We start from the raw sequence: 25,021 nt of genomic DNA, 5'->3' as shown, positions 1-25,021 counted from the left end.
AGGTTTTGTTATGGCATATTTTCATTATCATTCAATTAATAAAATTCTAATTCCCATTGCGACTTTATCTTTGACCTACATAATGATCAGAGGTATGTTTTTAATATCTAACTATTTGGTAAAATATTGGTTATATAGGTTTAAATTTCTTGCTTATTCAGAGCCTTGTTTTATAACCAGAATATAGTCAATTTTATAAATGTGCCATGTGCACCTAAAAATTTATGCATAATATATATATATTCCATCATTGTTGGTGCAGTGTTTTATGTAAATTTAGGCCAAAGTTTTTAATGATGGTATTCAGATCTTCTATAATCTGCTGATTTGTTGTTGTGGTCCTATGTTACTGATCTAGGTAATTTAGATTTTTCTATTTCTACTTAGATTTTTGGAATTTCCCTTCATATATTGCATTGAAGTTTAGACTTATAATATATTCCTTGTAAAGTAACAGTGGGTTTTATTATCCTGCCTTAACGCCAGTGGTACTTTTTGCTTTCAAATCTACGTTAACATTAAAAAATCTTCTTCAATTTTACTTATTGTTGTTACGACATAATTTTTGAATCCTTTCATTTTCAATCTGACTCTTGTCTCTTGTAGGTGGCATAGAATTAGGTTTTTGGTTTGTTTCAATAATCCTTGTCCTTTAATTTCAGTATTTACAGTTAATGTATTTTCTTATAGACCGTTTACTCCTTGTTTACTATTAGTCCCACCTTGTTATGTTCCTTTTGCTCTTCTTTCTTCCTTTGAGATTTCTTCAAATTCCATTTTCCCTTGTATTAGCTTGTTATTTTTACATAAGTAGCAGTTACACATGTACCATGACTTATTAGCTCTTTTACTTCTTCTCAAGCAATGCTGAGATCTTAAATTTCTTTTACTACTTTTTCCTCTTCCTTTTGTTTAAATGCATTCTAATGTTTGATATATTATATTATTACTCTTTTTTGCTGTTAGATTTTATTTAGGTTTATCCACTTATTTATCCTTTCTGTTATACATAATTCTTTATAAAGTCCTTATTTTCATCTGTGATAATCTTCCTTCTGCCTGCAGGTCTCCCTTTAGAATTTAATTCAGTCAGTTCTGATGAGAACATATTTTCTAAATTTTGTTTGTCTGCAAATTTCCTTATTTCATCTTTCCTTCCAAACAACATTTTCTCTGCCTCTAGAATTCCCAATGCGCAGTTCTTTTTTTTAGCACTTAAAAATGTTATTCCATTATTTTCTAGTATCCAGTCAGTTTCGCTGAGAAGTAAGCTGTAATCTTAATCCTATTGTTCCTTTGAAAGTAATCTCTCTCTTTTTCCTCGGGCTACTTTTAAGATGTCATGTTTTTCTTTGCTGTTCATGAATTGTACTGTGGTGATCTTAGGTGTGGTTTTCTTTGTATTTGTTCTTGTTGCTTTTTTTTAGTGCTTGTTGAATTTAAGGCTCCATATATTCTTTTTAGTTTTAGAGAACTCTCAGCTGTTAATATTGTTTTCATACCAATCTCTCTCTCCTTTTTTCTTTGGACTCCAGTTTACACATATGATAAAAATGTTTATTGTGGCCCATATGTCTCAAATGCGCTTTTGTGTACTTTTTATTCTTTTCGTTTCCCATGCTTTAGTCTTAATATTGTTACTACTCTATCTTCCAGTTCATTTACCTCTCTTTACCTGTGTCCAATCCACTACCGAGTTTTAAATTTCGTATAATTTTTAATTCTATCAGTTCAACTTCAATCAGTTTATAGTTTCTAGTTGTCAAGTTAAATTCTTCACCTTGTCATCTATTTTCTTGAACTTGATAATATTTACCAAAATATGTATGAACTTGAACGTTTAGGTCATCTATGATTCTGATTCTTTTTTGTTTTTTATTCTAATTCTCCTTTTCTTGGTAGTCTTGGTGGTTCTTCAGTGAATACCAGACTTGGGATATGACAAGTTGTAGAGAATTTGAATGACATTACAGTTGTCCTTTGAACAACCTGGGTTTGAACTGCACAGATCCACTTATGCATGGATTTTTTTTCAATAAGTAATACAGTACTACACGATCTATGGTTGGTTGAATCCTCAGATTCAGAACCACAGATAAGAAGGGCCGACCATAAAGTTATATGGGGATTTTTGACTGCACAGGGAGTCAGCGTCTCTAACCCCTACATTGTTCCAGGGTCAACTATTTTCTTGAGGAGAGAATTTCCTATTCTTAGGTAGGGAGCAGAGGGGAAGATCACCTCAGCCACTGGACCAACTTCATACTCATTTTCCTTCTTTATAAGGTTCAATGTAGATGTTGCATCAACCTTCCTAACACATAGACACACAGACACACACACACAGACACACACATGTAGAGACTTCCAATGTCCTAATTCATATCATTAGTTTTCCACTGGGCCACAAATCTTTCATAGGTTCTGAACCCCAATTTTGTCTCTTCAGCATTATGTGCCAACTAAGTCTTTGCTTTGACTTCAGTTAGCTTTTGTTTGACTTCTTAGCATCTTGTCTTGTCTACCTATTATACATGGAAAATACTGCAAGGGAACACTGTTGCTGAATCCAGCTCCGTTCTCTGAATCTTTACTCTCTCTGTGATTTTGGTCCTTAAAATTCTAGCTGCCTTGTTATTTCTCAATTCCAACTCTGGTTTCCTTAGTCCTATGACATTGTCCTAAGATCTACTGGCTTTTCTACCTCTTAGGAGCCACATTTGGTTTCTCAGACTTTTGCTCTTCATCAGTAGTTTCTAAATGACTGGGCTAGAAACGCATGTGCAGAATATTGTTCTCACTTCAGTGAGTTTCTTTCTCTATTTTACTTTTCTAGGTCATGGCTACCTCAGTAGCTTTCTAACACTCACAGTCAAATGTTTCTTATGATTTATCTGGCCTTTCTAGTCCTGGGGTAAACATTTTCATACCTTCCAATCCAATTTAAGTAATGTATTGTTTTTACAGTGCATTAGTGGAAATTAAATGGTAAATTCAGTCAGTCATTTCATACATCAAAAAGGAAAATCAGTCAACACAACTGTCTGACTGAAATGAATGAAGAAAACAATTCAAGGTAAACAACTGTCCCAGTAGACTTGTATAAATACAGTAGTGGTGTCATGTGCAGAATTAATCTTTCCTCACCCTTAACTGCAGAACACTCTGCCAGCCAATTCAGTCACTCAAATGATACTGAATTATAATATTCCAGTTTCATTTACTCTCAGTTACTGGTGACTGCCCTTCCTTCTCCTTCATCTGTCCATCAGTGGAGAATGTCAGAGCAGGAGAATAGTAATATTGGCATATTGTAATGCACTGTCTTGAATTCTACAGCTTCAAAATTCTTAGGCTAACTCAATGATCTTAAAGAGCCTGGTGCAGAAAGGATATGTGAATTAAATCCCAGACCACTGGCTGACCCTTCCAGCACTAACATCCCTTATTCCTGGTTCTAATATATCACAGAATACTCAAGAGGAAAGTTTTGAGTGGTCAGCAGAAATATGGCTCCAAAGCAGGCACATGGAAAAGAAATGTTGTCATCTGTGAACCACTTTAAAGTTGACTTGTCTTTTACTCATAAACCAGATTCAGTGTGAATTCTGTTCTGCTAAATGTTAGAGAATCTGTTGGAGGAGTGTGGGCAATTCTTTTGAATTTTTTACTATCTTTTTGGTTTTTTAACATCTTTATTGGAGTATAATTGCTTTACAGTGCTGTGTTAGTTTCTGCTTACAACAAAGTGAATCAGCTATACATATACATATATCCCCATATCTCTTCCCTCTTGCGTCTCCCTCCCTCCCACCCTCCCTACCCCACCCCTCTAGGTGGTCACAGAGCACGGAGCTGATCTCCCTGTGCTATGTGGCTGCTTCCCACTAGCATCTATTTTACATTTGGTAGTGTATATATGTCCAAGCCACTCTGTCACTTCATCCCAGCTTACTCTTCCCCCTCCCCGTGTCCTCAAGTCCATTCTCTATGTCTGCGTCTTTATTCCTGTCCTGCCCCTAGGTACTTCAGAACAATTTTTTTTTTTTTAGATTCCATATATCTGTGTTAGCGTACGGTATTTGTTTTTCTCTTTCTGACTTATTTCACTCTGTATGACAGTCTCTAGGCCCATCCACCTCACTGCAAATAACTCAATTTCATTTCTTTTTATGGCTGAGTAATATTCCATTGTATATATGTGCCACATCTTCTTCATCATTCATCTGTCGATGGACACTTAGGTTGCTTCCATGTCCTGGCGATTGTAAATAGTGCTGCAGTGAACATGGTGGTACATGTCTCTTTTCGAATTATGGTTTTTTTAGGGTATATGCCCAGTAGTGGGATTGCTGGGTCGTATGGTAGTTTTATTTTTAGTTTTTTAGGGAACCTCCATACTGTACTCCATAGTGGCTGTATCAATGTACATTCCCACCAACAGTGCAAGAGGGTTCCCTTTTCTCCACACCCTCTCCAGCATTTATTGTTTGTAGATTTTTTAATGATGGCCATTCTGACTGGTCACACAAAAAACTTTGGCATGGTGTTCATCATCTAGCTAATCCTAACATGCAGACATTTATGAGAGTAAAGTCAGGTCTTTGCCAGAGTGGGTTGCGTATTTGGGCAACTGGGTCAAATCAAGAAGGGCAAATGTAGGCTGCCAGAGTAAATAAGGAGAGGAAAAACAAAAAGAGCGAGACATATCATTCATCAGTGATTTCCCCCCCAATATTCTTAGCCTCCACCTATCTCCATCTTACTGGTAACACAGGAAATAGACTGAAGAATCAGGTAAAAGGTCTCTACAGAAACTGAGGTAATATAGAAAATAAAAAAATAAAACATAAAATTGTAAATTTTCTTCCTAGGGATAATTGAGATGATACTTCAATAATAACATAAGATCAGGTGAAGTCTAAAGAAAGTTTAGAAAACCCGGATAAAGTAAGAAAACATCTCTTCGCCAGCATCCGAATGTTAGAGAGACACCGAGACATGTGGGGCAAGTTCTGGAGAGAAGGGAAACACAGACGCAAGCTTGACATTTGGTGCAGCTTTTCTCCTTGGGGCATTTGCTGATTCAACTCATACAGCCTAGGAGCTGAAAAGCCAAGGAGTTCAAAAGACTCTAACCACAGAAGCCAAACGGCAAGAGCTCAAGCTAAAGGCAACAACTAATGGAATGACAAGCTACACGTATCCTTAGTCTCACAGGGCTGGGGGAACCATTACATTTAAAGCCTAACAAATACAAGGGTAGTTGGGAATAGGGAGAATCTAAACGTTCACATGGTAATCCCAAAGGGCAACACCCGTAGAGGAAGGACAAGACAGAAATAGAGCAACCTTCACACAGAGTGAAAAACGGCTTTGAATGAGCTCAAACTGAGAATGGACTAAGATTTCCAGTCCCTATAGTAACTGTCTGCCATGGGCAAAAGGAAATCTTTTCAAGAGAACGATAACAACATCCTGAATGTGGAGGTATCTTTATAGTTTCCTAAAATAAGTTAAGCCCAATTTTAATATAAAAATAATTGGACATACCAGGAAAAAGACTAAATGATCAAAAGATCAAAAAAAAACAAAAAAAAGAAAGAAAGAAAGAAGGAAAAAAGAAAATATAAATAGACACAGGAGGACAAGAGTTAGTAGGCCTTGGTTAAGAAACAAAACAACTATGATTAAACAAAGAAAATAGACACACGGCAAATAAGCATATGAAAAGATGCTACACATTCCATGTCATCAGGGAATTTTAAATTAGAACAATAATGAGATACCACTACACACCTATTCAAATGTCTAAAATCCAAATACTGAAATACCAAAGTTGTTGACGATGCAGAACAACTGGAATTCTCATTTGTTGCTAGGAGGATACTTGGCAGTTTCTTACAAAACTAAACATACTTTTACCATACAGTGATCTAGTAATCATGCTATTTGGTATTTACCCATAGGAACTGAAAAGTTACATCCACATAAAAACCTGCACGTGGATGTTTATAACAGCTTCTTTCATAATTGCCAAAACTTGAAATCAACCAAGATGTTTTTCAACAGGTGAATGGATAAACGAACTATGGTATATCGGTACAAAGGAATAGAGGTCAGCAATAAAGAGAAAAGGCTATGTAGCCATGAAAAGACATGGAAGAAGCTTAAATGCATATTGCTAAGGGAAAAAAAGCCAATCTGCAAAGGCTACATGCATATTATATGATTGCAGCTATATGAAATTTAGGAAAAGGCAAAAGTGTGGAGACAGTCAAAAGATCAGTGGTTGCCAGAGGTTGTGGGGAGGGAGAAAAGGATGGGTGAAGCCCGGAATTTTAAAGGCAGAGAAACTCCTGTGTATGGTTCTGTAATGGTGGATACAGGCTATTGCACATTTGTCAAAAATCATATAATGTACAAAACCAAGAGTGAAGTCTAAAGTAAACCATGGACATTAGTTAGTAATAATGTGTCAATACTGGTTCATTAACTATAACAAATGTATTACGCTAATGTAAGATATTAGTAATAGGGGAAACTGGGTAGAGAGGTAAGGAGATATGAGAACTCTGTCCTTTCTGCTTAATTTTTCTGTAAACCAGAAACGGCTCCGAAATAGTCTGTTAATTTAAAAAACAAATCTAGACCTGCATACAAAACTTGCACGTAAATCCAACCACAGCAGCATTATTCATAAGAGCCCCAAAGTGGAAATACCCCAAATGGCCATTTACTGTGAATGGATAGATGAAACATAGTAATATCTACACCATGGACTATTATTCAGCCATAAAAAGAAATCAAGTACTGATGCATGCTACAACATTGCTGAACCTTGAAAACATGCTAAGTAATTGTATGATTCCATTTGTATGCAATGTCCAGTCTAGACAAATCCGTAGAGACAAAGTATATTAGTGGCTGCCTAGGGTTTGGAGAAATGGGGGAGTGAGTGACCTATAATAGATTCTTTTTCTTTTGGGGGGTGGATGAAAGTTCTAAAATTGATTGTGGTGGTAGATGCATAACACATTAAATTGTACACTTTAAATAATATGGAAAGTAAATTATATCTCAATGAAACTATTATTTAAAATTATGATTAATGTATTAAAAAAAGGACAACATGTACAATTTAAGCAAAAATTGTCTGTGAAATGCAACCAAAAGAAACTTCTAGAATTAAAAATGCTGAAATTAAGCACTCAGAAGATCGGTTGAACAGTACTTTAGTCAAACAAAAGAAAGGATTACAAATGTCAATTAAAAAATAACTACACTAAAATGTGGAGGGAAAATGACGGAAAACAGAGAAATAAGTACTTAAGACATATAGAGTATATATAAAACACTGTGTCTAGCCAGCCCCAAGTCACACAGCCTAGGGAGGAGACACACAGCCTACCTGAATCACAAGGACTTCTCCAAAGGAAAAATGAGGTTCTGATGCCAAAAGTGGATGGAATGAATTGCAAAGAAAAAGAACAATGGTAAAGTATAATCTAGATATACATCGGTAAATACATAGGTTCCCTGGGGTTGTGATCTGGTACAAACAAACAAACAAAAAAAGATAAGACTCATAGTAGAGGCTGCTAGATTCTGCTGAGGAAAATGTCCAGGGAGGGAAGTGTTGATTTATTTCATTATTTTTTTAGAGTCCACATATAAGTGACATCATGCACTATTTCTCTTTGTCTTATTTCACTTAGCATAGTGTCCTCCAGTTTTATCCATGTTGACTTAAATGATAGGATTTTCTTCTTTTTTAAGGTTGAATAATATTCCATTGTGTATATATATACCATATTTCCTTTATCCATTAATCTACTATGGACACTTATGTTGTTTCCATACCTTGGCTCTTGTGAATAATGCTACAATGAACATGGGAGTACAGATATCTCTTCTAATAATGACGATGTTTCCTTTGGATATATACTCAGAAGTGGGAGTGAGGAAGAACTTATGACACAAATCGACCATGTGTAAAAGATGTTGTAGGAATGAAAAAGTCTGAACATCTAGGAAGAGTGTGGAGTATTTGGAAAGGTCATTGTTCAAGGTCATACATAGTTTAAAATTATGACATTTCAGTGAGCCTGTGTGCATGAAGGCTTGCTTATATTCTGGGATTTGAATATAGTGCAAAGAAGTGTTGCTAAATTTTCGATCAACATCAAAAACAGGGTGGAAATGTTTTTTCTTTTATTATGAAACTGCAGGAAAGGCAAGCCTAGAATTCTAGGCCCACTAGAATCTTCCCTGATGATAGTGCTAATTTAGGAGAAGAAGGAGGATCCAAGGCCATAGAACAATTCTGAAAGCAAAATAAGACTGCTGAGTCTTCACCCAGTGTATGAGATTAAGTTTTAATGGCATATGATGAAGTGGCCATGACACAGCCGGCAGAGCTCGTTGAGTTGTTGAAAATGGCTCTTGAAGCTACAGGAAATGAACAGTAGACATAGAAAAAGAACAAGGTAAATCCCAAAGAGTGGAAGGACAAAATTAATCAAGAGAAAAGTCAAAAATAGAGAAGAAAAGCAGTAAACTTGACAAATAAAACCAAAAGCTTGTTCTTTAGAAAGACCAATAAAATAAGCAATATTTGGCAAATATGATAGTGATGGGACTAGCTATAAAGCAGAGAGTTTTTTTTTTAATTACAAAAGAATACCATGGTAGCTTTATACTAACACATTTGAAACTCTGGACAAAATGGCTGATTATTGATTAGTTATGTGCAGCCATTATTTACTCCTGTTTTGAGTAGAGAATACAAGTAGCTTTATGAAAATAGAAAATATAATCAAAGATATACACCTTAGAAAGACATCAGTTATTTTCCAATGTATTAAAAAATTAGAAGAGTCCTAATACAAAAATCAGATATGGAAAATTTACCCAAAAGTAACTAGAAGCACATTTCTTTTAAGATCTTAAGTTCTACCTCACATTAGCAAATAGATTCCAGCAACGTATTTTTAAAAAGTCATTATGATCAAGAGGGATTTATCACCATAAAGCAGATTTTTCCCCTAATTGGGATTCGGGCAGATGAGCTATGGGACTTTTCCAATCTCCAAAACTAATGACAAGAATAGTGACAGAAAAATAGGAGGCTGCAAGCAAAAACATTCAGGGAATGAGGAGAAATGAATGAGATTTAATAGATGATTATGACAGCCAGGATAGCACAGTTTGTTGGCACATACTTCATACAAGCTGAGGCTTTGGTTTTTTTGTTGTTGTTTTGTTTTTGGTTTTTTTAATTAGGAGAAATGTCTTAGAAGCAGCACTGTGGGGGGGAAGAGAATGACAATCTAGTCTCTAAGCTCTACAACAGAGAGTTGTCCTTCTCTGAGGAGACAGTAAGGAAAGCTGTGTCATCAGGGGAAGTCAGTTTTTTTTTTTTTTTTTTTTTTTTTGCGGTACGCGGGCCTCTCACTGTTGTGGCCTCTCCCGTCGCGGAGCACAGGCTCCGGACGCGCAGGCTCAGCGGCCATGGCTCACGGGCCCAGCCGCTCCGCGGCATGTGGGATCTTCCCAGACCAGGGCACGAACCCGTGTCCCCTGCATCGGCAGGTGGACTCTCAATCACTGCGCCACCAGGGAAGGCCGGAAATCAGTTTTTTATTCAAGTCAGAAGATAAAGGAAACATTAAAGGAAAATACTGAAGATTGGGAATTTTGGTAATGACAGACTATATATTCTAAAGGATACACAGAAACTATTTGGGGAGTGAGGGATTGGAAAGAGACGGGAGATTAGATCAGATCAAGAGATGTAAGAGGTTACGGGGATAAAAATTAGTATTTAAATATCTTGAATGCTTGGACTTTTGGTAGTTACAGAGTAAAATGGGAATAAAAGCATGATGAGATTAATCCTGCTGGTCTTCTGGGGGAAGGTAAGTGGTGAAAACAGAGATATGGAGACACGCTGACTGCACTGGTGGGGAGTACTGGTTATACACCATACTGGTGGGCTTTCAAAATGCTAAATGGAGGTGGGGTTCTGGCTAGGGAAGGGGAAGTCTATATCGACTTGGACAACAGAATTTGGGGGGGGGGTGGCGATTTATTAAATCCAAGAGAGTAAAATATATCAAAAACAGTGGAGGTCGGGAATCAGACAATGTGAAGAAGTTGGGGAGAGAGGAGGAATTGATTGGGGGTGGGCTGTCCCTGAGTCATTACCTGGTGGTGAGCACTCCTTAAAAGACAGAGCTAGGGAGTAGAGGTTTACCTAATGCAGTGCTGGAATTAATTAGTTGAGGTAAAATATGTTTAGGAACATAGGAGTCTATCACTCACAAGTGTGGAAAAAAATTTCATCTCCCAGTAGAGACACTGCATTTTACACTTGCCATAAGGAAGATGAGTGTTGATGGGGGTCTGTATGATCATGGGCTGATGATCCATAACACATATAGTCATAAAGATAAATGGGTTCTAAGTGGATCTGGTGATAGATTCTATTCACACTTCTGGTACTTCTTATTAAAATGACTACAAACTCATTTCAGGGATATATGTTCTTTGCAATTAAAGATGAAAACCAGGCCCCTTAATGAGCCCGTATAGGGTAATACATTGTCTAGTATTAGCATCATGCTATTGCCACTTTTCAGGAAGCACTGTTCGCTAGAGTCTTTTCGTAATTTTACAGATAATCATGAAGTGTAATGTAATCACGGGAACGCATTTACAGGAAAACTTCATTTATTTGGCATGATTGGGAAATAATGTTCCTACCTTATTATTTTAGATAACTCAAACATCCCCCTGGAGAATCCAAAATTTAAAGAAAAAAATCTGTTTTCAATGAACTTCTTTTACAATTTTGTTGTTTCTTTAAATACGGTAAAAGAACATAATTTAATCCTTTCTTGACTACTTAGACTAAGCAGGCTAGAGTCATATCTGAAAGCTAGGTAGCCAAGGCCAAGATATTTAACTTCTCTCAACTTTCCTTTTCTCTTCTATAAAGTCAATACCAATTTTATAGGGTCATTATGAGAATTTAATGAGATAATGCAAAGAGAGCTTAGCTCCATTTCTGTCACACAGAACACAATCAAGGGTACCTATGATTATCAGTAGCCTCATCAGATCAGCACCTTAATTAGTAACATCAAAATCTGCCTCCACTCCAATCAAATGATGGCATCAGATCATATGACCCTCGACAAAATGACCCTAGACTACTGAGGTTTTGAATTACAGTTCCGTGTTTTTCAGTATCTTCACTCTTTGCTGCAGTGTGTGTGCCTATACACAACTGCATTAATTTTTCTCTTCAACCACTGGATTTTCTGTTTCTAATATATTCTGGTATAACAAACTTGATACCTGAATTTACTAGGACTGTGTAGACTAAGTATAAAATTAATTTTGAATGACAGCCAGAGGGCTTCTGTCATAAGCAAAGTCATGGATATTAGTGTATGAAATTGGTGACATCCACGTTGGTTATTGAGAAACATTTCTTGAATTCATCTCAACTTTTCAAATATTTGTCAGGCATCTGTTATATAAAGTCTAGATCACTGTCATAGACTTTTATTTCATGATCAAATGCATTAGAGCACTTAGTATGTTCAAGATGTGCTGCTGTACTAGGTATTAGGAATGCAAAAGTGATGAGCTAGGCCCTACTTTTAATTAGGGAGGCTGACCAGAATCTTCGCCATTGTAATATCTTAAGATTGGTATGGAGGATCAGGCTTAAGTTATTTTACCTAGACCTGAGTTTTCTAGGGGCAATGATATTTAACTTGGTTAAGTAAGAGTCAGACAAATAAGTGAAGAGAAAGGCAGGGACATTGGAAGTGTAAAAGTCCAGAGGTAATAAAGAACTTGGAAAAGTTGATGACCTGAATAAAGCTCACTGTAGGCGGAACCGGAGGATAATACTGAGTTGTAATGCTGAGTACGTACATTAAGCAGGGACACGGATAGGCAGACTGTGTAAACCATGGTAAAGATTTTGGGCTTTTCTCCAAGGATTATGAAGGGCTGTTTAAAGGTTTAATCTGTGAAGTGATATACTCAGGCTTATGCTGAGTATATCATGTTTCAAAGGTCATTTTATGTTAACCACAGATAATGGATGGAGAGTACAAGTCAAGGGATGGGGGACGGTGAGCATGCTGCCCAGTGGTCCAGGGGGGGAGACTGCAGTGACCCACACTAGAGCGTGGGCAGTACAAATGGTAGGGATTTTCACGAGGGAAAAACGGTAGGACTTGAAGACCAATAGAATAAAGGGAATGAAAGAGAGGTAGGTGTCAAGGCTGACTTTGTGTTGCCCAACTTCACAGTACTGAACAAAGGAATACTGACAAGGGACCACACTTGAAAAAGAAGGTCGAGAACTGAGACTCAAAACTTGGCAAATTTGAGGTACCTTTGAAGTATATACTTATCCCCTGGGAAGGGACCAAAAGGTGCCCATTACTGTGTGTACTCCAACCTCTTCTGCTGTTCCATCAGTCAAAAGTCCTGATAGTATGTCCCAGCAAGGCCACTTCTAAATTTTTACCAAGAGGAAAGAAATGAAAGTATATCATCCACACAAAGACTTGTAGACAAATATTCCTAACAGATTTAGTTATAAAAGACAAGACTGGAAACAACCCAAATGCCCATCAGGGAGTGCAAAGTTAAATTGTGGTATATTCTTGTAGTGGAACACTATTCAGCCATAAATAAGTAAGTGAATAAATGGAGTAAGCTATTGATATGTTCAACGACATGAATGAATCTCAAAATCATTATGCTGAGTAAAATAACCCAGACCAAGAAAAAAAGCATAATGCCATTTTTATAAAATTCTAGAAAATGTAAACTAATATATAGTGAGTAAAGCACAGAGAGAAGAATGCTGCACAAGAAAACACTGGGAATTATAACATATTTGGTATTTTGATTGGGATGATGGGTTTGTGGGTCTACGCATATATTAAAACTCACAGTATTTAGTATACTTTAAATATGAACAATGTATTGTGTGTAAATTGTACCTCAATAAAGTTATTAAAAAGTCAACCCCCTGATCACCTGCTTCCAACCAGGTGAGCTCTCATTCCCTGTTCTATGTCCCATCATAACAACCTGTTTGATAATTAGCAGCATACCTGTTTGCTCCTTCTCTCCCTGTGGATTTCCAGCTGGGCGCCAAAAGAGACTAAGCCCCTTTTGTTCCATGTGTCTCTTACAAACCTAACACAGTGAATGAGAGGATGAAGCATTGGTAGTCTCACTCATGCTGGTAAATATCTGAGAATGAACACCTTTTCCTATCAAATCAGGTCCTACGAGGACAGGGCAATAGGGGATGGATCAATGGTGGATACTAGGAAAGGTGTCTGCTTACGGTGCTCTCATATGCAAGTGAGGGACAGGAGGGTAAACAGGAGAGGGAGTGAGATAGTTAGGAAACAATGCTTTAACTTGAGACACATGTAGAAACCAGTAAAGAAAAATCTACGTGGAGGTGGAACGCAATATAAAAACTATCCCATTTAATTTATGCTACCTATGAGACACCAAAGAACAATGCTTACATTTTAGGAATGGTGTTGGAAGTGCAAATCGAGAGGGAGATCTTGTGCATATGTTAGATGCAGCCGTCAGGGAACACCCATTCTGGAATGAAGCGATGTCACGTCACTTTGGGGTTTCACTGTCATTCAGCTTCACTCTGAGCTCACTGCCCTCAGGAAGCTAGCAGGTTAGACGCTTTAACTGAGAAGGGAAAGCTTTGAGTCCTGGGAGATATTCCTGTAGCTGAGAGTTTAATTTTAACTAAATGGAAACGGCTCATGAAATAAAAGCAAGATTGAGCCTTTACGGAACATTTTAGGATTGTACAGGGCGGCAGTCCCAAGATGAAAAACCAGGGTCCAAAGGTAATCTTAAAAAGATGCCTGTAGGGTCACTTAAAGCATCTGAAATGACCTACCATGGAAAATAAAATCCTAATGGGCAAATCCTTGTGCTTTATCTATACATACAAATGGAAAGTTAGATAGTTATCTAGCTGTTTTTAGATATTCAGCTTTATGCAAACGATGTTATTCTTAACGGCATTTTTGTAAGGCCCTCATTGCATACCATTTTAATTAAATTTTTATTTATCTAGCCACTGTGTTCACTGCCACGGAGCTGTAAATTATAATTTAAGATATAATTATTTCCTGATTTCAAGGATTAGCCTCTCCCTGCGCTACGTAAATAATACTTAAATAATATGATAGAAATTCTGTGATTCAACACTCAACTGAAAGATAAGAACAGTGTTTCAAGGGGGTTGGAAGAAGAGAGATCTACGTAAGCAATATGGAACAAGTAACTTTGCAAAGAAGAGATGGGCTTTGAGGCTACTCTTGAAGGATTCTTGAACTGGGGAAGTGATATAAGATAGAGAAGGGCATCCACATAGGAGAACAGGAGGAGTACAAGAGAGATACCACAGAAAGCTCTCAGGTTTCCCTCCTTGTTAAAAAAAAAAAAATCTTATGGTGTCTGAGTTTGTTCAAAGTCTAAGAAAAATACTAGCATAGGCAGGGCTTCTCTATAATGGTGTAATGATCGAACCTGAAATAGAAACCACCTCAGGACAGAGGGAGGGTAAAAAGGAGTCAATTTCTCATTGTCTCCCATCAACACCCACTGTACTACACATAGTTCATAGATTAAAATCTTTTTTGACTGTGGACCTCAGATTGGACTGCCTGGGAGTATGGTGTTCCACAGCACAGGCTAGTTTTATCTGTTTCTGGATTTATTTTAATGCTTATTTTAAACTTCTGTAGTGAGAGATACTCTAGCAGGGTACTAAATATCAAAATAGAATTCGCCTTTACTAATGGCTTTAAAGTTAATGTGGGTTAGGGATTATAAAATTATAGATATTAGTATTTCCCTACTGTGTGATGAAAGCAACCCATGCTATACCATGCATTTAAGAAATGTCACCACACAAATCCCAAGATGGTCTTCCTCCACAATTCCAATGGCCAAATCCTTCAGGAACAGAATGCCATCCTCTTCTTAAATAATAATGTTAGATATAGTACTATTTTTAGAGTTGCTTGAGGGTTTGTTTTCTTGGTTTTTTTTTTTTTTTTTGCGGTACGCGGGCCTCTCACTGTCGTGGCCTCTCCCATTGCGGAGCACAGGCTCCGGACGCACAGGCTCAGCGGCCATGGCTCACGGGCCCAGCCGCTCCACGGCATGTGGGATCTTCCCGGACCGGGGCACGAACCCGTGTCCCCTGCATCGGCAGGCAGACTCTCAACCACTGCGCCACCAGGGAAACCCTGGTTTTTTTTTTTTTGATGTTAACTATAACAGGCCAAGTAGGAGGCATAACCAATATGAGAGGCAGATCAACTTGCCTAGGGCCACAGATACCGCAAATAAAAGAAAATAATTTTAACACGTATTTAATATTTTACAGGTTCTAGGCAATATTCTATGAACTTTCACATACGTTAAAATCACCATAACAACTGTGTGAAGAGAATATTATTAGCCCAATTTTATGGATGAGGAGACCGAGGCTCAGTAAGATTAAAAGCAACAGAACACAGATATAAACTCAGGTCATCTGACCCCAATCCCAATATTCTGTGTAATCATCATGTTTAAAGTAACATGTATTAGGTACTTGCTCTATGCCATCTTCTCTGCTAAGTGTTTTATATAAATCATCTCATTCCCAGCATAATGTCCCTAGAAAGGAGTATCACTGGCTAACATTCACAGATTCAGAAACAGGTTGATCAAGGTCACACAGCTGATAAGTAACCCAGCTAGAACTTGAAATCTGAGTTTAGAACTAACACTCTTTATTAATATATTTTGCTGCCTCTTAAAGGATAGTGCAATCCTAAAAGTGAATTCAGTTACAGGTATTAGGACCTTATTCAGGCAATATCTATGTGATAAAGTGAGGGAGAAAATCCATTCTCTTGGGGAATCAGACAGCAAGCACACATTGAAATCTCATTAGAAATCAGTTACAGGAAATAATACGTTTAAATGTTTCAGTATATCATCCTCCTCCACAAAAAGGACACTTCCATTTTCGCTTAATATCCTATCCTTAATTAGCAATGACAAGAGCCTCAATTATGGATTGCTTTCTATATGTGCCTAAAGCCATGCTTAGCAATTTATATAAAATATCTCATTTAATCCTCACAACCAGACTATTAAGTCTATGATTTCTTCCTGTGAATCAAGGGAACAGTATACAAAGCTCAAAGAACTCGAACAGGGACTAACCTACCTAGTTAAGGGAAGCAGAGCAATTCTGGCCCACAAACACCTTGGAAGCTAATCATCTCTGCCCTTCACATGGAAGCCACAGTTGTGAGATTACTCAGCAGTCACCTGGTGAGATGTAATGCATTTTATCTGATACGACTGTGGGAAATGTGCTATAAAAATAAACCCAGTGTGCCTTGCTTGTTGTGCCGAAGAAACCTCCCTGGACAGTGTGAGTGGGTAAAATATTGAAGAAATACTGCTGCCCATGATTAGAGTTAGAGGGATGGAAAAAAATGAAGCATATATTTGAGAAGGGGATAAACAGCCACAGACTTCCTTACTTTTGTCCAGAGAATGTGAGCAATTCAGCAAAGAGCTCCTAGCCTTCGTCTGTGTAAAACTATTGCTAGACGTTAACTTGCCAGGGCTGCAGGACCCAGCACCTCCTGCATGTATACCCTGTCAATGGAATGTGAGCAAAGGTAATGAATGCCACTTCTGGGATGGAGTGATTAAGAGCAGAGCCTCTACACCCTTTTCTCCTCTGTCTTCCAACTACATCCAAAGGCTTTGAGGCCCTAGGAAATAGAGTCAGGACACAGAAGAAGCCTGGGCTCCTAATTCACTTCATGGAGAAAAGATCTCAGCAAATAAAAAATATCGTGTTGGATTATGTCCTTAAAAGCACAAACTCTATTAGATAGATTTCCATCTTGGGCAGGTGAATACTCAAATACATAATAAGACTAAATAAAATATTTTTCTCCTGATATTCTGTTCATAAGACTATAATGATACTTGTCCAACTGTACAATAATTATGTGTTAACCTCTATGACTCCCCTCAAGACTGGGAGACCCTCCAAGGTAATGATAATGACTTTTTCACCTTTCCAGCTCAGCACCTAGATCAATACCAGGGATAGTATCCACAGTAACAAATATTTTGTGAATATATGAATGATGTGTAAATAGATGAATACAAGTATGAATAAATGAGTGAAGAGACTGGAGTATACAGAGAATAAAACAATTATTTTCATAACAAGACCACACAAATTACTTTCCATTTGACTTTAGAATGCATTTTGGAACTTATATTTAAATGTGGGTGTGTCCAAATCAATTCAAAATCATTCAAATAATAGAATTAAGTCAAACCATGAGAGGTTAAAAAAAAAGAAAAGAAAAAAGCTCGTCTCTTTTGTTCTTCATCCTCAATTTCTCTCCCTAAACCTTTCTGGCTTAGGCAAAGCACCAACCTAACTTGAATTGTCCTTTTTCATTCAAAGTGTGTTACCTTCCTGCTGAGTGTCTTAAGTAAAAGATAAAGAATAAATATGTTCTCAGCTCCTGTGAGGCTGCAGGTTTAGTCTAGGTAAAGAAAGGGTAAAATAGAGAAGTTTGCCATTTTTTATATGACTTTCAAAGTTCTTCAAGGCTGTTTTAAGTCACATACCTGAATCAGAGGGTACCAAGCAGTCTGCTTAGGTATACAGTTCTGAATCTAATGTTTGTAAGTGGGACATGAGATAATGATCCCCTCAACCCTTGGGGCTGCCTGGTACAGCCTGGGTTACCCAGAACCCTGCAACTATTCACATTCAGCCACAAAGCCTCTCTAGGGTCTCCCAGGAAGGTTACCCGAGAGAGAGAGAGTCAGACAAAAGGTCAAAAGTGGTCTCGGATGGCAGACACAGTGAGAAACGCCACACCCATGGGTCCATCAAAGTTCTCTCGCCATTCAACCAGCGGGCATCAACTTGTGCAACAGCCAGCGGCGAGTATGCCAATGCTCATGGTGAACAAGAGATTGCTAGGACTGCTACAAGAACTAATGATCCAGAGCAAAGATACAGCAGGTCAGGGGCGGGAGTCCCAGGAGACCTTGTCAGCGTGGGTTTAGGTGGTTACCTGCCCATCTCTGTCTTCATGTAAAGATGATATGACCGCCTAGTGGATGTGAAGGCTCTACCACAGTCTGTGCCTTCTACCATCATTATTGGGACATACCTTACAAAAGCAACCACCAACTTGGAACGAAATCAGTCTCATACACATCATCAGATGATACTGCAATGAGTTTTTGTGTGCCAAAGAAAGAAGAAACTAGATTCTTTGAAAAACACTGGCTTGAAAATTTTTGATCGTAAAAATGATTAAAATTTTCTTGTCTAATGTGACGATCAAAAATAGATGTTATTAAAACATTGATTAGAATTACAGTCACAACTTCAAGAATAAGACCTGGTAAACAAAACAAAACAAACAAAAAAACCAAAAAACACTTATGTTTGTGGAAGCAACTACAAGTTTCTCAGTAAAAATCCTGAAAAGCATTACTTGAAAATTATGTAAATTAAGTATTTGATATCTTTCCCAATACTTTATACTTTATTATGGCTTGTTATTTTAAATTTTTATTTATATTAGTTGTTTTACTTTATCATTGTTTAATATAAAGGCTATACAATTTTTACCAAGCTCCATTTAGATCCCCTCTAGTTTATTCTAGTATAGCATACAAGTATCATTTAATAAGTGTGCCATGAAGTGAAAACAGTAAGCAGTAGTACCTACCTATATAAGCAGCATATTAATATTCACAACTAGACAATGTGTTCTAGAGTCGAAGGGGGCAGAACCCAGAAGATACCCTTAGCCTACTGATTAGGTAAATATTCAATTTAAGATGATATATTCCCCTAGACCACACAAAAAATAGATACCAGTGTAATAATAAGATTTGAGGTCTGTAATTTTATCTAGCAATGTAGCCCTTAAGGCAGCAATCGCTGGTGTTTCATGAATTAATTGCCTACCACGGAGCTTTTCAACATAGAATACAAATTAATCCCACACACCTTACTATTATAAAATTTACTTACATTTTTCATGACACACGCAGAATCTAAAGATTTATAAATATGGAGTAGATAATGCTTTCCATTTAAATTTGGCATCAAGCTATCGCTCTGAGCCCAAAATAACAATGCAGACAACGCTGGTTTAAAAAAAATCCCAGATTTACTTAATTTTGGCTGTTTGTTCCTTTGCCTAAGTGTTTGGTTTTTTCTTTTTTTTAATCTTACTCTCTAAAGCCAAGCCAAAGTTCTTTCTTCGAAGAATCAGATTTTTTGACTGATGGTGAAGCAGATGGATCACAAAATTAGGAGGTAGGACAACTGGATATTTCTGATTACAACTCTTTTACAGATTTGTTTGCTTGAGTATGGTTTTTTGCTTCTTATTTGAGCTACAGTTTCCTCATCACTAGAATGAAGGTTTTCGTTAAATATTTCTGAGTGTTCTTTTGAGCATCATGTGAATTTGTGATCCTGTCTAACTTGTTGCAGAAAAAATTTAAATGTATATAATCTTAGAAGTATTTATACTAGTTATAAATTCAAACAAAGTAGGGATTTTAAACGCTGAATTATCCTGATTTTATGCCATGCTGCCACTAATAAACAAACAGCAAGTTCCCTGATAGTGATTCTCTATTATGGGATATTGATATATTTTGGGATTTGGAGGTTGGATTGACCTCCCCCTGTTTACAAGACACAACCTTCTGATTTGCCACCTGCTACGTCTCCTATTCATCTTTTTGTAAGACTTTTTAAACATTAAGCAAAACCCTCATGGTACAGAATTTCCCACAAGTGGCCCACATTTGAACAGTAGGATTCAACTGAGACTTGAAGATGGGCCACACGCAGCACACCCTGCTGACATGTTCCTCTACCCACGTCCCTCCTTTTCTCACTGCCTGGTAATTGAAGTGTATTTTTGTCAGTGGTGTCAAAGCCTGTCTCCTAGGCTGTCTGATTATTTTTAAATCCCCGACAAGTCCACCACAGTGACCCAGCTCCTTGCACTTCATAGGTGCTCAAAATCTATTGGCCAAGCCAACACGTCTCTCTCAGTTTCTCTAGACTTGCAGGTCCTTAACTGCAGACCCTAGGGTGACTGGGAGACACAGCAGCTGGCCTGGAAGAAACTGTGCATAAACCACAGATTTTTACTTATGCAGCTTTGTGCATTAATTCTGGATAAGCACATGATAGAATGTCATATGTGTGAGTTTTATTTTTCAGGTGTAGTGATGGTGGGAAAGAGGCTGGTAATAGCTATTGTAGACCACACTGCATTACAAAAAATCTGATAAATCCAAGCAATTCAATTCAAAATGGTCAATTAAGGGGAAAAATGCAGTCATTTAACTTGATAATTCTACATGATACATTAAGTCTCTCACAGACTCCACCACAATGAAAGCGAAAAGAGTTGAATGAAGGTAGAGGAAGATTTTCTTTAAGGTCCACTACTTGATTTCTTTTAGCTCCTAAATATGTGGGAAGCAGTAAAGCATGGTGCTCAGGCCATTGTACTCACCTGATCTTGGAGTTGGGCAGTGTAATTTGTGCACTGGCTGAACAGATGGATAACTGATCATAGGCAAATTCTTAACTTTTCTCTTCCTCAGTGTCTTCATCTGTAAAATGGGGATATTATTGGTACTTACTTCTTAAGAGCTTTGTGAGGATTAACTACACTAATCCATGGACAAGAGACACGTTGTCTACATAACAGGTGCCCAATAAGTTACAGTGATTGTGTTGTGTTGTTGATAATGCCCATGACAACAATGATGGCATATGTCTATTTTTATCATTATAGTGTGATTACACGTCATATATGTTGTATCTCCTTGTTCTGAGATTAACATAGCCACTTTTAGAAACCACCAAAAGGCTCAACAGTATTGGTGAGAAACATCTGTGAGCAACAAACATTCAGACACAAACATTCAATTAAGACGACCGCTTCCAGAAGCAGTCTCTGAAGCATGTCTGATCTAGAAGGGATGCCCCCATGCACTTCCTGCTGGGAGAGAATCTTCTATTGTTGCCAGTCAGGATCATTCCCTGTTGGTTTAAATTAACCCGAAAGATCCTCAGCAGTTTAGGTATGTTTAGCTCAACATCGCAGATTGTTTATACCTGTGATGCAGGCACGTCAAAAAAACAACCACTGAGCCACACTGGCTTAGGGTTTCCAGCTGAAGCTACAGCGGTTCTTTTCTGTAAGCACAGGAAATCAGCCAAGCTCAGTTTGCTTAAGACATTCAGGTAAACCGTTTGCTTTGTCAGAGCACTCTCTCCCAGGAACGACCAAGATATTCTGAATCATTTACTTCTTTCCCATTTGCCATTCTTTTCATGAGGTGGATTCCCCAATCGTAAACACAAAGAAAGTGTTTAATCAGAAGCAGCCAGAAGTGATTGGTGATAACTGGGATTTAATGGCTCAATCTCAAATCTAGTTTCAGTTGTGTTTCACCAGAGATTTTTTCAGATTCTTGCTATGAGAGTTTGGCAGAAGACAATAAAAATCATGATTTCCTCATTTTTTTCTGATGTTTTGCTATGGCACTAAATAATATGTTCAGTATTCCCCTGGATATATATAAAGCACTTTACGTGGTGTGTTCATCATTTGCCTCTGACTAAAATGTCCAAATGACTGAGAATTAAAGAAAATCATTATGGAAGGAGCAAAGGATGTGTACCAAGATGTTCACTAAAGCATTGTCTACAATTGTGAAAATGAAAACATATATTATAAACTGTATAACAATAGGCATGAAGTATTTACTACTACATGGACTACTATGAAACCATTAAAATAATGATGTAGAAACAAAAAAATGTGAAAAATGGGTTTTAAAATAAAACAATAACACACTAATATTAGATTATTTAGTTATTATTCTGGGTCCAACCAGAAGAAAAACAAACAGTAATTTGAGCACGGAAAGTGTAATGAAAAAACTATTAATTATGAAAGAGGATTAGAGTAAGGAAGGAATGGCCAGCGACAAGTAAAGAGAACGCCAAAACACACAGTTAGCAGAAATAAGGAGAGCCGCTAACCCTCCAGTTGAAAAGAAGACCTCCTCCTCCCTGCCCACAGGACCGAGGTCCAGACCCGGTTGAAAAGAGCATGACTGTGGCTCACTGGATGGTAAAGAAGCTGCTGTGATGTCTCATGGTGGAACTTTCTGGAAATATGCCCTCTGTAAGTTGCTGGAAATCCACATTCTAGGGTTCCAGTAAAACTATGCACGGGGAGATTTCTCACCTGAGGTGCTACTCCAAAACTGCTTGATAGAAGATGCTGACGGAAGCTGTCGTCCACTGCTCTCTCTACGCACTGCTGAAGCCGACTACCGGAGAAACTGTGAGCCCCGGGAGCCGGGCTGACGACGCCCCCGGAGCTGCAGGAGTGAGTGGGTGCTGAAGACGCCACCAAGAGCCTTCCCAGCAAGCACCGGGGCATCACGAAGCAACACCTTCCTCAGGTGCCATCAATTAGGAAAGCCTAACATCACACGAGCTGGTCAAGGAAAAACTATTAAAAGGACCCATAGCACTTTGCACAGAGCAAGTAACAAAAGAGTGAATTTCGAGCTGAGAGGCGGTAACCAACGTTACCTTAAGAAAAATTAATCCCGTTGCGGAGCACAGGCTCCGGACGCGCAGGCTCAGCGGCCATGGCTCGCGGGCCCAGCCGCTCCGCGGCATGTGGGATCTTCCCGGACCGGGGCACGAATCCGCGTCCCCTGCATCGGCAGGCAGACTCTCAACCACTGCGCCACCAGGGAAGCCCTAAAAAGGAGTTTTTATCACATAATCAGTGAAATGCAAATTCAAGCAATAAGATGCCATTTTTGACTAAAAAACAAACTGACACAAAGAGTATAATATTAAAACGTTAACAATGGCTCTCTTTGGGTGGGAAATTACCAGTGAATTTCTCATTTTTCTTGGAGCATTGCCATATTCCTACAATATAAATGTACATAGATTTCCAATGCACAAAAATAAAATACAATTATCAACTCAGCTACCCAATAAACTTAATATTCACTCAATAACTTTTACTCTGTATTTAATTGCAGCATAAAATGTAAGAACAAATGCAATATGGATGCTGCATATTAAAGGGACTCGATCAGTCTTACTCATTTTGTGGAATCAAGGAAAGGACCATTCAAGCGTTTCCATGAGTTTCTCTTCCATTCTACCTAAAACTCCCTCTTGCTGGAGGAATTCTGTCGATCAAATTCTAGTTATCCAAATCAACACATTTAATATATCTTACAGGGGTATTAGTGCTTTGTGTGTGTGGGGGGTGAGGGGTGGTGGGTACAGGTGAAATAAGTTTAGGAAATGATCAATGTACCAAAGGGGAACAGGTTTACATATTATTGTTTCTATCTGTACATACCACACAGGTTTGTACAGAACTGCAATAGTGTTTGGATCTCGCTAGAGCCTGGATATGATTCTGCTTTACCAACCCAACAAGGAACTTCTGTGCACATGACTGAATCAAGGTGAATGAACATGTTTGGGGGAAGTTTTAAAGGCCTACGCAAAGCACTACAGCTCTGTCAAGTGATGTAATATAACTATAAGAGTTCTTTAAAAAAAATTTACTGTTGCCTTTCAGTCTACCTTCCTGTATTTTACTACACTCTACCTTATTTTAAATGTGATTTAAGGAAATGTTTTGCTCCATACTTTCTTAGTCTATCCCTCCCTTTCTTCCTCTCTGCCTTATAAAAGAATAAATATATAATCGAGCCAAAAAAAACCCCCTCCAGCTTATTTGTACAAAAAAGCTTCAACTAGCAACCTAAGTGTCCACCGACGGATAAATGGATAAAGATGTGGCACATATATGCAATGGAATATTACTCAGCCATAAAAAGAAATGAAATTACGTTATTTGTAGTGAGGTGGATGGACCTAGAGTCTGTCATACAGAGTGAAGTAAGTCAGAAAGAGAAAAACAAATACTGTATGCTAACACATATATATGGAATCTAAAAAAAAAAAAAAAAGGCTCTGAAGAACCTAGGGGCAGGACAGGAATAAAGACGCAGATGTAGAGAATGGACTTGAGGACACGGGGAGGGGGAAGGGTAAGCTGGGACACAGTGAGAGAGTGGCATGGACATATATACACTACCAAATGTAAAATAGCTAGCTAGTGGGAAGCAGCTGCATAGCACAGGAAGATCAGCTCGGCGCTTTGTGACCACTTAGAGGGGTGGGATAGGGAGGGTGGGAGGGAGGAAGACGCAAGAGGGAGGAGATATGGGGATATATGTATGTGTATAGCTGATTCACTTTGTTATAAAGCAGAAACTAACACACCATTGTAAAGCAATTATATTCCAATAAAGATGTTAAAAAAAAATAAAAATAAGCTTTAAAAAAAGCTTCAACTACAAACGGACATGTTACCGCCTGCTACCATCAATATAATACCTAACCATTTATCATTGACGCTGTAAGAAAGTTAGTGGTGTACCTAAAACCATCTTTTATTTTAAATATCCCTTGTTGTGCTAGTAATGATTTTCCTTTATTATCCCCAAGTCATATATTTAAACCTAAAGAGACAAACCCAATTTCACTTCTCTAAATTATTCTACTGTAACCACACGTACCCTAACTGTAGGAGATGCCTGAGCCATTTTCTACTTAAAATTCTGAAAGACTCGTGCTCACATAATCCCCACTGACACTTTTGCAAATGACCAAAAATTTCATCAAGGCCACTGGATCAGAACAATTAGTGGGTACATCAAGTAAAAAGCAATATAAAGGGTTAACACTAAGAATACCTTGAGGGAAAAGCCTAATTGTGTG

General features: G+C 37.9%; 1 protein-coding gene across 9 annotated transcripts in view; it reads right to left on the bottom strand.

Annotated features, from left to right (window-relative positions):
* LOC307188489 (uncharacterized protein) overlaps positions 1-25,021 on the bottom strand; it is a 118,699-nt gene that overhangs the window by 22,321 nt on the left and 71,357 nt on the right. For 6 of the 9 annotated variants that reach the window (XM_079925646.1, XM_079925652.1, XM_079925650.1 and 3 more), the window contains 2 exons: positions 22,440-22,966; positions 20,691-20,790 (listed from right to left, as the gene is read on the bottom strand). In XM_079925646.1, the coding sequence (XP_079781772.1) occupies positions 20,691-20,790; positions 22,440-22,637 (298 nt within the window). In that variant the 5' untranslated portion in view covers positions 22,638-22,966. The remainder of the gene's footprint in view (positions 1-20,690; positions 20,791-22,439; positions 22,967-25,021) is intronic. The other 3 variants (XM_079925649.1, XM_079925648.1, XM_079925647.1) reach the window with 3 other exon arrangements.

The sequence above is a fragment of the Stenella coeruleoalba genome (assembly GCF_951394435.1).
Source record: "Stenella coeruleoalba genome assembly, chromosome: 7".
Lineage (NCBI taxonomy): Eukaryota > Metazoa > Chordata > Mammalia > Artiodactyla > Delphinidae > Stenella > Stenella coeruleoalba.
The sequence above is the reverse complement of the archived record's forward strand: the minus strand, read 5'-3'. Positions and strand labels throughout refer to the sequence as shown.